Here is a 14,147-nt window from a genome sequence, read left to right as displayed (position 1 = left end):
TACCTAATGGGAAAACACTGTAGTATCTAACGTACAAATTCCATATAAATAGAAGTTCACACGTGTATCTCACTAGCTGCGCATTTTGTTTGATCAAGCCTACACTTCTCAAAAAGAATGATGAATATATTACAACTAATGATGTAAGGTGGCAAGAAAATCACCCGTATTTCCCAAAACTCGGCTGTTTGCATTGATGATAATGAGCATAGTACTACCTGAAAATTGCATGACTTATTCGACACCAGGAAGAAATACTAAACTGCAAGATGCTACTTAATTATGCGATGTTTGGATGCCATTTCAACATACTTTGCGTCTATGTTGAGTTGAGTTCAAAAAAGGAATTATATGAACATAACTGATAAAATGAAACGTTGTGAAAACTTATGTGTATTCAATAAAGATCATATTACTTGAGACCATTTGCCTAAGTAAGAGACGCTTTTCGAGACAAATGCCGGTGCTTAGAAAACGTTCAAGATACGCCTGCATAATATACAGATTTTTTGTTTTGAACCTTTACTACTTCCGACACAAACAACGAAATTTTATTTAGCCTGCCGGCAAATACGACTTCGGTGGCGTTTCTGTTATAATTTAACTATATCAGCTAGTGTCCGATTTTAGCTATGCGTGTAGTCTCAGTGAATACCCAACACTGATGAATCTCAGAGATCTAGATATAGCAATGCACCACAACCACTACAAAATTTTTGTCTGCTAATGATATATTTATGCTTTTATTTTAACGCTATGCGACTCTAAGAGATGCTTTATTGAGACGAACACCGCAATTTAGAAATCTTTAAGCATCATATATACTTTATAAAATTTACATTGCTGATTTGAACTGATATAGCTTCTAACACACACACACCTATCTATCTATCTATCTGTCTGTCTATCTATATATATATATATATATATATATATATAACTTGTAAGAAAATTTAAGCTATTTTCCACAAGGAGGTTGGTTTTATCATTCTCCGGTGTTTTACTCTTCCTTCGTTTGGCAAAATGGGCGGAAGCGTAACATTTCTTCGCACAATTCCTCCAAGAAGTAGTCTGGAATTACATGTTGGGAGGTGTCAACTCCCATGTAGTACTGATTGTGTACAAGCAGGGGGAATTCGCACAAAAAAATTAACTTGCTAAAGTGGGCAACGTATGCAAAAGACACAGAAAACACCTAAAGTTGTATAACAGTTCAAAACATGACGGTAATCCCAAAAGGGAAAACCTAGATTAACACGTCTGTTTAGTAAAATGTACTAAAAGACATAAAGCAAATTCGTATGAATTTTTTGTTTTCCCTCCTGTAATAATTTTAATTAGTAGTTAAATATAAATGTATGTTCTCGTGGTGAAAATGTGCTTTCGTCAAGAAGAGCTTATTCTTTTCTACTCTAAGCACAAGGCTCTAAATTTTGTGGGAGGGGGTCTGTCAATTAGATCGAACCCAGTACGCAACTGGTACTTAATTTATCGACCCCGAGAGGATGAAAAGCAAAGTCAACCTCGGTGGAATTTGCACGCAGGACGTAGACAGACAAAATATCGATTTCTTTATTAGGCATAGAGCCCTAAACATAGATGGGGACACCACAAGGACAGACAAGACCACAGAAGGAACAAAGAGCATAAAATGAATGTAAATGAAATGAAAGTTATATAAAAATGAAAAAATGAAAATGGACGTATGCGCCCCACTCCCATGCAGTACCATTTGAACCGTTATAAGTATTATTTACAACTGTTCTTTTTCGAATTTCATACTTTTGTCTTTAGTAGAACTTCATTAGTGGTTCGATATCTCTTAAATCCACCACTGGTGGCAACTCTTTAAATTCCACCTCCACTCCTGGCGGGTCAACGTTATCTCCACACATCTCTTTCAATTTTCTGTAGTTTTCCTCGTCGATCAATACTGCCTTCATATCCTCCGCATAGACATATGAAGGCACCTTCACTCTTACTATTGAATGTAACTTGATTATTTTTTTCTCCATTTCAACATTTTTGGGGTACATTACAAAAACCATACTCCTTCTCCTCCTCGTATCTTCTTTCTTTTCTCTTGGACTTTTGGTTCTCTCTTTACTTCCTCCATAAACAGTCTCACCTTCATACAGTTGGGTTTCCGACGCAGTTGAGTGGAGTTCTTCAGAGTTGGCGTTTGTGTATTTGGCTGGAAGAGAATTTATTAAGAAGGAAGGAATCTGCCTGCGGGTTACTCCACCAAAGGAAGCTGTACAAAGAGCCGAACAGAAAATAATTATTCATAAGACATTAAATGTGACTACAAAGAGAATTTAGCTAGCAGAGATGGACGAAATTGAAGAATGTCTAAAAAAAAATTAAAGACGTAACAACATTTTACGCAAGAGGCAAGAGATTTGGTACAGTGGTAGTACATTTGAAGAGTGAAGAAGTACTCCACTGTACCCCTGAGTACAGATAAGTGGGCAATTTTACCTGTATACTGCGGCAGAAGAGCAGCAATGATAAGGATATGAAGAATACCCCACGAGATAGATGAAGAATGGTTAAAAGCAGCAGTAATTTTTAATTGCAAGGAGGAATTTCAAATTGTCAAAGTGGAAAAATCAAAGGAGATCAACTGGTGGGGTTTGGGGTTTGAAATTTTAACCCATATAACCCTACCAGATCTACACAACATAGCGTAGGAAATGGCGCTCCCCGATGACACCCAACTGAGAGTCGTGGTGGAGGGGAGACTATCCGTGTGCTATATATGTAGAAGTAGGGCCTACGTGCAGGAAAAGTGTCCCCTAAGAGAAGTACAGATGGAGGAAGTAGTAGCGAGTGAAGAAGCGGTGGAAGAAGAAAAAGAGGAGGAGGAAAAAAAGGTGGAGGGAACTGCAGCAGAGAGAAAGAGAGCGCGAATAGAATCGCTTCCAAAAACCCCTTAAAAAAAGAAAGAGAAAAAGAAAACACTGGAGGAAAAGGAAAACATAGAGGAAAACATAGAGGAGCGAACTCAAGAACCTGAGAATGTATACAAATATGTATGAGATCCAGCAAAAGCGGCGAAAATTGATGAGTGGGAAGAGAGAGTGCAAGAGAAGATGGGATATATATGGCTAAATGGAAATCCTAAAGGAAGAAATTTGAGAACGACAATGTATTATGCCAAAGAGACGGAGATAGCGAAGAGATTATCTGAAGTAAAAGGGTTAATATGAGTGAAACTGGACCGGAGGTGTTTGAAGAATATGCAAAAGCAGAACTATTAGAGATGGATAAAATGGAGAAGTTTAAGGAGATGTTCCCTGTAAAAATTACAGCCAATGGATTATATGTGCGTTAAGAGAATCTGCCGAATGGTGTTACGACAGAGGATCTGATGGAATATTTAACAAATGAAGAGTTAAAAGATTAAAAACTGTAGTAAGAGAACTGTTTGTATGTGGTGTCCATTCTTTGTAAGGGCTATATGCCCGTAATAAAGATAATAGTTGTGTTTCCGACACTTTCTCCACTGGTAACTCCACTTTCTTTTTACTTTCTTTTTCCTTCCTACTTCCCTCCTTCACAGTTTCTTTTCTCACCTCTTCTCTCTTCTTTTTCTGCTACTCTGGCGGAGAACTCATTCCTCCGCTCCTCCTTCTTTTCTTTTTAACTATAGCGAATCCCTTCTACACTTCTTTTTCTGTTTCTTTTTCTGTTGCCTTGTCCTGTACTACCTGGTTCACACTCTAGTGCCTCTCCTCTTGTCCTGTTTGTGGCTTTATTTGGGTGCACCATGCCTTCATGTGGCCCCTTTCTCCACATGTGAAACACACTGGCGGCCTTCCCTCCACAATATCTCTCAGTCTCACACCTTCTGGCAGCACAATCTCCTCCACTACACTGTTCAAGTCCTTCGTTGTTGCCTGAATCGTTAATTCAAGACCATATCCCCAGTAATCTACCTTTTGGGTTCTTGTAGTCTTCCGTATCTTCCTGTCTTTCGTATTATATATTATGGCTGTCATCAGCCATTCTTCTTTCAATTCGGGTGACACCTTACCGACTTGCACTTTGGCCACACGTTTGCCGCAATACGAAGGCAAGAGCACCCATTCCTCTGTCCCTATTGCCTCTGTGGAGTGCTTTATTGCTTCCTCCTCTGTTGTGAAGCGCACCTCCACAGTGTCTTATCTTCTCCCTCTCGTAATATATGTTGTGAATCTTTTTATATTCTTAACACATTCCTCTATGGCCTCTATTGGTGCTATTTCTATCTTTCTCATGGCTGCCTTCATGGTTTTAAATATAACCGTTCTTTTTGTCACGTTGGCCGATAGCTCATCAGGTGGTGTCAGCTTCAAAATGTTCCCTACCTTTGTGATTAATTTCTCACTCTTCTTCATCTTTCTAGGCACCACTTCTATCTCGCGGACCTCCAATTCTCGCGTGTCTACTCCTTTACTCGTTGCGGTCGCATAACTTGAGCCTGCCTCCGGCTCCTTCTCCATTTTCCCACGATGGGAAACAAAACGATACTTCAATCAATAATGGCAACAATTCAATAAACAGTTCAACATAAACTCACGTATTAACTTCACAGAGACGGGATACCGCTAAGCATGTCGCCTGAAGTGCTACCGTTTCTTATTTCTTTAATGCCCACAAGGGGCTAAACATAGAGAGGACAAACAAGGAGAAAGGGATTAAGTCGAGTTTATCGACCCCAGTGCGTAACTGGTATTTAATTTATCGACCCTGAGTGGATGAAAGGCAAAGTCGGCCTCAGCGGAATTTGAACTCAGAACGTAACGGCAGACGAAAGACCTCTGAGCATTTCGCCCGGCGTGCTAACGCTTCTGCCAGCTCGCCGCCCCCCAAGAAGAGCTTATTGCACAAACAATTTGGGAGTGGAATTCAATGTGAGCTTTCTTCTGCATGCAAATATTAGAAAATTCCACTTCAAAATGTATGAAACAAATACAGGGAAACAAATGCTTTTTAGATATCTACGAAAACCTGTATTAGAATTTTTACCTTTGCAGGATTAAGTACAAATTATTTACCGAGAACCTCTGAATTATATTTTTGTTTAGATTTATTATTCTCCGAAAACATTGAACTGAATATCTCTGTCAAATGCTTAATATTTTGTGGAAACCCTATTTTATATAATCTCAAATATTACTGGATTTACTCCACTGATCTCATAAAGACGACGGCAGTTCGAATCAGCGAAACATAAACCTCATTCTGAATAGAACATTAACAGTCGAAGACAGGTAATATCAACATTGATAACGCTAAAATATCTTACATGGGACTTATGATTTCTAATTCAAGGCATAAGCTTTAGCTTCTTTGTCTTCGTAAATTAACACGAAATGATTGTTTAAATTTTCTAAATGCTATATCGTATCGCGACGTAGTTTTGTCTGAGTTGAAAGTCACACTCACCTACCGATATCAATACACACACACCTATATATATATATATATATATATATATATATGAAAGAGATCTCGGAATTAATCAGCTCTTTCAAACAAGTGTATAAACTTTAGAGGCTGTGGTTGTCAGTGTTTACCACTGATTAACTATATTTTACGTTATACATTTTTAAAAATGGGTGACACGTTTTTTCTTATATACTTCAAGGAATTTAAATTGACAGGATATACGAAAACATCATTCTTGAATTTCACTATGATAATCGACGTACATTAATTCTAGGGTAATTCTATTATTTTCCACAAATTGGATATTAAATAAATTGAATTTTATATGTCACCAGCTTTTATTCAGTTATAAGTCACTACAGTAGCAGCTAGTAGAATTTAATTAAATTATGAGAGTAAAACAGATCATCACAAGTGGATTTCGCATTATTACGTTTTCTAGAACTTTCGCAGCTCCAGCGCAAAGATTCACCGAAGCAGTTCTTTGAATATAAAATTAAATTACCAATTATATTTTCTAACATTACTCATAATATATTTTTACTTAGAAAATAATTCGCGGGAGATTTCAATTGTTCTACTGCTTTAACAATAAACACCCAGTATATATTATTCTTATAATGTGTGAATCTTTTTGTGAAAATATTTCTCGTACATGACCAAGGCGTCTAAATGCTACGGCCAAAGTATTATTACAAAATATTCGCTGATACAGTATTAAGAGAAGTTATTATTGGCCATTCGGTACCCCTTTTATTCGTAATATATTTAAGTACAACCGAGGAATTTCAGTTAAATTATTGGCACTACTTACAAATTGTAAAGTATGTTTTGTCTTATTTTGTAGACGCCTACACTGTAATCTATCCATTGGAATATCTGATATTCACCATGAAAAGTGTATGGATTAAGACAATATTCTTTTTATCAAACGATAAGTCTTCATGTAACAAATATTTTCTTACATGGACCACTAACTCCCAGCTGTCAAAAAAAAAAAAAAAAATTTTGTGTAAAATATTTTGCAAACCGGGTTTTTGCTTCACTTGAAACATCTGATAAAATATGTATTGAGCTTCATTACATATATTACGTTAAGCAAGAAATGTCATAATTTTTATATTTTCTTCTCGGTAATATACAATTAGCGTCTGATATGTGTTCTGAAGGCTAACTTTAAACTCTCATTAAATCCATTTTGATATTTGATACCGTTAAGGCGGTGGGCTATCGGAGTCGTTAGCAGACCCGGTGAAATGCTTAGCGGCATTTCGTACGTTTGCATATTCTGAGTTAAAAGGCCGTCAACGTCCACTTTGCTTTTCATCCTTTCGGGATCGATATAATAAGAATGAGTTGAATATTGGGATTGATGTAATCGACTTACCCACTCCTACGAAAGTGCTGGCTTCGTGCCAAAATTTGAAATCAATACCTCCGAGGCGGTGAGCTAGTAGAAATATTAAGCGAGCCAGGCAAAATGCTTAGCGACATTTCGTCCCTCCTCTCGTTCTGAGATCAAATTCAGCCTAGTTTCACATTGCCTTTCGTCCTCCAGGGTCGGTAAAGCAGTACTAGATTAACAGTTGAAAATTGGCTTTCAAGGTGTCTTGTTTGTTTACAGTTCACTTCAGATTCGGAAAATGGTTTGCCTTTAAGAATTCATATATGTGTTTGTGTGATATAATGCTATAACGGTATTAAAACAAACAAGCGGTGTTGGTCTCCTCAGTCGGGCGTTTGTTTCAAGTTTTTTAGTTCTTGGGACAGTTTCTGCGCACGTATTTTGTTTTAATAAAGATTAAATGAAGTAATTTATTAAAATTGATCTTCAGAATGAAAGGTTCGACTTCTTTTAGAGACAATACGAATGTATCGAATATATTGTAATGTGAAAGTGATGAAATGATTTTGAGTTCAAAATTTGGTAGGTACATTGTGCGAAAGACATTGTTATTCTAAAAAAGTGTAGTTTTAATAAATTATAATAATATAATTTTTAAACCAGGAATGCGTGAATTTGTCGGGAAAACTATTATACCGTGATAATGCTAAATTTGTAGCAAACATCAGAGAGGAGTACTTTAGTGGACATCAATTGTTTGGCAATTATGAGAAAATATCCAATCACATAAAAAGGAAAGAAGTAAATGCTGGTTTTGTTAATAATTATACGTAAGGAACATTTAAATAGAAAATCTCTAAAGATGTGTTTCTTTGTCATATGTCCTGTTGATGCTTGTTATCAAGAATTGTATTGCAGACAAGATTTTTTTTTTTTTTTTTTTTTGTAAATTAAATGCAGTTATTTGCTCCTCGACGAAAAAATTATGTTAGCCGGAGAGTTAGTCAATATCTATAGATGTAGAGATTCATTCATATTACTCTTCTTCTGTCCAATTAGTAATAATAGTTTTATATATTATTGCGTTCGGCCTTTAGTTAATTTTTATGTTATTTTTGCAATTCAACAATTGTAAAGTTCTATTTTTTTCTCTCTTCAGATATGAAAACAGAAAGAATTCGATTTAACCTGTGCTTCATCCTCTCTACTGTTTTGTTGTGTTGTGCTGCGATGACAACACCGGAAAATGAAACCGTAGTTAAGAACAATTCAATAACCGGTCAAATACTTGCATCGTGTGCAATAATAATTCTTTGCTTACCGTTTATTGGCATGATCTGTTACCTAATAAATATAAGGTGCCGATTTGTGATATTCGATGTATGTTTTCCTATTAAAAAAGATATTGTTTGCTTAAGAATGGATAAAATTTCACCTGATCCTAGTTTATATCATATTGAACCTCGACCACGTAGTAACACAAATAATTCCCAAAAATTGTATTACGAACTGTTGAATGCAGATTCACAATACTGTAATTCACCTGCAAGTACTGATCAGTCGACAATTTCAGATTGTTCAAATGTTGTTTTAAGTGAAAATTCTCAAGAATTAGACCAAGCTCTTTTGCACTAGACGTATATAAGCAGCACCTAAAGCATATTTTCTCTACGTTAGAAGGCTTCTAATATTATAGTTTCAATACACTATTCTTTTCGAGTAATACCTATTTCAAAAATGTCAGTGAACGTATACTGATCACGAAATAAGAACCCGCCTTTGTTTCAAAGTTACATTTTTTTCCACTGTTGTTATTCAGTCTTAATTATGCATCATGTGTTCGAGAAAACAAATGACACCTTGATGATATAGCTATTAGGGATGTTGTAAATTATCACATGCAATAAAGACAGCCACCAAAATTCTTTCCAGTATATGATGACATGATCATATGCAGGAAAAAAACAGCATCATCTGTATCAAAGATATATATATATATATATATATATATATATATATATATAAAGCAGTGCAGACTAACAAACACATAGCTTGTGTTCAAAATTCAGTTGATTTTACAGACTTAATGTATAGTTTGTCATCTACTGAGAGAATTTCCAATACTATTTTCAATAAGGCGAAAGCCACATGTATTCGTAGATCAAACTACAGCACAGGAAACATTAAGACGTTTGAGTTGGCACATTTCTCCTAAGAACTTGTGCGTATACACCTAAGTATTTTTCTCATATCCATTTCTGTATGATTTATATAAAAGTCATGTTGTCAAGTAGCATTAATTTCTGCATTTGTGTTTTTGGTTGGAAATAGTAGTGAAAAAGAAAATGTGCCTTGTTACACATATTGTTAAATTATCACACGTCATCAAAAAAAATTATCTAAACGATATGGTCTTCAACCTAATAATCCTGTTTTCAAAACTTCGGAATTTGTTAAAGTTCACTTAGATTGTATTTATTCAAAATACATAGTGTAAAACCAGGAAAACTTGTCATAAAGCGAGCTTTTGTTAATGAAATTCTGAGTTTATTTAAAACGCTGAGGTATTGACAAACTGGGGTTTGAATAATATAAATTACTTTTGATTCCTAAGTGCATGGTGGAAATATTATATGCTTGTTTTTCTTTACCACCAGCTGTCAAATATGGTTGATTATGTTCGTGTATGTTACAAACATTGACTGTGTACTTATCAACATAAACTCTAACGCTAAGATGCTTCAAATCAAAATTAAAATACAGAATTCTTTCAGCGCTTCATGTTATTATTTTTTTTTTTACCTACAGCAAAAGTTAATCAACGAAAATGTTCACGTAATGTTTCCTTTTAGAGATTCTTACAATGTTTATTTTGTATCCTTTTGATGACCGATATTGCTTTTTCATAAAAAAAAACTCGCTTTCACAATTTCCTTGAGATGCTTGGTAAAGAGTGATAACAACAGATTTTAATTTATAACTCCAGTGTTTCAATATTGAAATCAAGAATTAACCTAGTGTAGTCATCTGAACAGAATAACAGATGTACGCATTTTGTACGAATGCATGAAATGAAGTTATTGCTCACATACGTATATATACGCACGAACATATGTCCCTAACTGCGCCCTTGTGTATGTGCGCCCACGTATATTTAGTTAGTAAAGATAGACGTTAATTGCTTCAGTATATAAGTACATTCAATGCTGAGGCAGCTTTCACTCCGTGGTTCATATCGAATTAATAAAATCGATTTTTTTTTATCCGCTGCTTTGGTTAGTCAGTGCTCCGGCACAGTAGAATGTCTAATATTTGTTTGAATCACTTGTCATATTTTTCTTGTAAATCCTTTATATTTATTGTTTTCGGGAATGTTAAATATCAAAAATATCGCACTGTACTAAACTAAAATGGAGGAAGCAAATGTTCGGTTTATATACATATCAAAGAAGATAACGTGCGGAAGTCCTTCCGACATTTATACACATAAATTGTGTATCTCGCCAATTTTAATTAAGGCAGTAATGATAAAACTTTGAAACACCGCTCTTAGTTCAGCTTCTTCATAGACAAACGATGGATTGTTTCAAGTCCAGTAGTAAATTAAGAGCAAAAAAAAGAGGGCTATAAACCTTAGCAATAATCCAAATGATTAAATCGGGTTTATTACACAGGAGTATTAATTCTTAGTTTCACATTGTTTCAATGTTTACACTGCCAAGGCAGTGAGCTAGCAGAATCTTTAGTACGCCGGGTGAAATACTCAGCTGTATTTCACAGTCTTAGTTTAAATTCCGTTGAGGTCGACTTTCATCATTTCGTGGTCGATAAAATAAGTGTAAAATGAGCACTGGGGCAGATGCAATCGACTAACCCCTCCTCCAGAATTGCTTGCTTGGTGGCAAAATTTGAAATCAATATTTACACCACAGACACTGAAATAGCTTGCCATTTGAACGTATTAGATAAAACGCTGCAATATTTCCCATTCCCCGGTTCCTGCACAAGATGACACACTGTCTGCCATGGAATGTTTTCCAATAATAGTTTCAAATTTTGGTACAATGCCAACAATTTTGATGGTGGGGTAAGTCGACTACATCGACCCCAGTCCTTAACTGGTAGCTATTTCATCGACCTCGAAAGAATGAGATGCAAATTCGACCAGGCTGAATTTGAACCGAAAACGTAGTGACGGACGAAATGCCACTAAGCATTTGCTCGGCATACTAATTGTTTTTCAATATTGAGAATTTTGGGTGAAAACCTGCCATTTTCTCTCCTTGAATTATATGCCACTGTCACTTACTTCACTGTATATATCCTTGATTACTTGTGAAGCGTTCATTATTATCAATAGTATTTGGACAGATTACTCTTCATCACAAACAAAATCTAAATAATTTAAGTAAAATTTCCGGAATAATTCTGTTATTAATTGCTTACAATCTGCAATACTTGTGTTAACAAACACGCATTTATTCACTGCTTACATTCTACTTGAATCCCGTAATATTTAACGTATATGTTTCAACTTCTTTTACTGTCTTTAAAGTTTCGAGTCACATCAAATTTACGTTGAGTGGTTCAGTTGCTTACCATCAATATGTCAGGTTACCTGTAGGACCCGTTTGGTAATTGCACAAAGAAGTGCCATATATTAAAAGCCGCCCGATAGGACGGCTTTTGCAGGGTTCTTCATTGGGCCTTGAGCCCAATAATGACAGATCATGCATTGAGTACATATTAATTTTTATTAAACTTGACCAATATTTTTCAAGCAATATAATATGTTGACTTGGAACTTATTGCAAAGCTTCATGATAAACATGTTTTTTGCTTTCCTATTCTTACACTCTCTTTCTGTTGATTGTTTTCAACCATCACTAGTACCGCTACCATCGCTACCACAACTGCCATAAACACACACCATTCACCACTAACAGCAACACCTTTTACTTCGTCGCCTTCACCTCCACCACCAACACCACTGTATCCCTTAATATCACCGTCATGCTTCACCACTTCAGTTACCAACATCATCACCGCCACCTCCGCCTCTATCACAACTACAGTTCATACTATTACTATCACTCCATTACCATCTCAAGTGTCATAGTATAGTGAGAGATGGGGTCAAAGTGTGACACACAAATTAGTTTTGGCATTTATTATTATAGATTCATAAACCAGACTATCTTATTGCGCCTTCACCATACATAGAATTTTGATGGATGACTTTTGTACTCTTATATTTGAAGTCTTGAATGCGAAAGATGATGGTAGCTCCCATTAACATTTTTATCGTTATTTGATTGGCAATATTTATGATGTGTTCGTCCGTCTTTACGTTCTCACTTCAAATTCCGCCAAGTCCAACCTTATTTTCATTCTATCGGGGTCGATAAAATAAGTATCAGTTGAGCACTGGGGCCGATGTATCCGACTTACCTCTCGCTAAAAGTTGCTGCCCTTTTGCCAAAATTTGAAACCAATATTTATATCACGTATATGTGTTCTTTTCATCGCCCCACCCTAATTTTTCATACAAGTGCTACTGCCAAAAGATGAAGTACAATTTTCCTATGAACAAACATTTTTGTCTGGATCAAATGGATACATTCATATTATCGAAAGACTCTCTGTTAGCGAGTTAAGCTAAAATGATTATTATTCTATGTAGTTCGACTTGATATGTCACAGTGGACCGTAGATGGTTTATAACACAAATTTCAACAGCTGTATAACAACTAAAACATTTACTGCTGCAACTGAAACTACTACTACTGATGATGATGTTATTACTAATAATCTGTAATATACATACTAGACCAAAAGATTTTGAGAAAAATTCAGCTGAATAAATTGCAATTATTTGACTGGTAATAATTTCATCGGAGCAAGAAAGTTCCGAAGCAGTGTATAATGATACAATTTTTCTACAATATTGATATTATGGTAGACTCAGAAGAGATTGGGAGAGATTCATGATACTTTATGTTTGTTGATTTTGAGGAAAATTAAGTAAATAGATAAAGGAAGAGTATCTACTGTGTCACAGCATTAGAAATAAGTTAAAGATTTAAATAGCTAATATCTGGGCCTGTTTATAATGCATTTATCTATAAAACTAACAACTTAGTGAGATATTTGGCTTTTAATCCAAGCAGTAACGGTTTGTTTTCTCGTGGATTTGCTAGATATCAATCAGGAGGATACTTAATTCCAGCAATTAAAGCGAACCTTGCAGCGACTATATTTTGTTGCTGAGATACAATTGGTGCATATAACGGAAACATCTGCGGTATTCACGAACGTTACATATGTTACACTTCTGAATAGAGTCAGAGGAAATATACTTCGGTATTTATTTCAGAAACTGTCAACATACAATATGCCCTGGGCTACGATTGCTATACATGCAAAGCATGTGAAACGTAATCTATGGTGTGGGGTAATTCCAACCCTCATCTCTCTATGGATGTTATAACTGTTTCTTTCATCCCGTAATTAAATTCGGCCCTGTGAAATACAATTTGGATGTCGACACATGTATATCAAATTTTCCTTAAAGATGTAGTATCCTGCTTTTAATGTGCGTCATTGTTGTAAGATTGGAAATCATAACTAAAACTAACAATTTAAAAAAAAATTATTTCCCTGAAGAGTATTTTTTAACTAACGTTAAGCTCAGTTTTACTAGTTAAGATACTCTTCTGAAAACTCAAAGGAATGATATTAACATCACAAGGTATTTTACTTTAATTATGAACAGCCACTAGACAAAAGGCAAACAAATTATCGGACTAAGTAACATATGATATACTTATTAGTTGGTTAGCAATTTTTTTTAAACAGATTGCAAATAGGAATGAAAAAAATTTCAGCAATTTAATATATTGAATATTGCTTTCGTATTTAACTCTAAACCCAAATTTCTTCCTTAAAATCTACAAAATAACTGGTTTAAAGTGTTAATTATTAATCCTTGAAAACACTTACAGTAATTATTTTTGTTAATGCCATATATCGTCTTTACCTAAAACGGTAATTTGAAAATAAATTTAAGAAAACTTCAAAAACCAAAGAAACGCTTCAACAGCTGTCTACTTTTCAAAAGAGAATTGGGAGAATGGAGACATACAACAGTTTCAGAAAATATTAAAAAATATCGTAATTTCCAGTCTTTAATCCTAGAAACCCAAGGGAAATTGTGGGAGAGAAAATACAAAGGTGCTGAATCTGAGACTAACTTGGGTTGTTTTATGTTCCTTTGGTATCGAGAATAGTGGCTACGGACACAATCTGGACGGACAATATGCAATTGCTGATTTGTAAAAAAATAAATGTTAGTTAGTAGTACAAG

General features: G+C 35.2%; 1 protein-coding gene across 7 annotated transcripts in view; it reads left to right on the top strand.

Annotated features, from left to right (window-relative positions):
* Positions 1 to 11,353, top strand: part of LOC128247902 (uncharacterized) — a 165,681-nt gene extending 154,328 nt beyond the window's left edge. The window contains exons 1-3 of one of the 7 annotated variants that reach the window (XM_089354001.1): positions 1,843 to 5,258; positions 5,636 to 5,711; positions 7,941 to 11,353. In XM_089354001.1, coding sequence (XP_089210127.1) covers positions 7,943 to 8,416 — 474 coding nt within the window. In that variant the 5' untranslated portion in view covers positions 1,843 to 5,258; positions 5,636 to 5,711; positions 7,941 to 7,942 and the 3' untranslated portion in view covers positions 8,417 to 11,353. The other 6 variants (XM_089353996.1, XM_089353992.1, XM_089353989.1 and 3 more) reach the window with 6 other exon arrangements.
* The last annotated feature ends 2,794 nt before the right edge of the window (positions 11,354 to 14,147 follow it).

This window comes from Octopus bimaculoides, chromosome 1 (genome assembly GCF_046866305.1).
Source record: "Octopus bimaculoides isolate indiv1 chromosome 1, ASM4686630v1, whole genome shotgun sequence".
NCBI classification, from domain to species: domain Eukaryota; kingdom Metazoa; phylum Mollusca; class Cephalopoda; order Octopoda; family Octopodidae; genus Octopus; species Octopus bimaculoides.
This window is presented reverse-complemented; position numbering and strand designations above follow the sequence as displayed.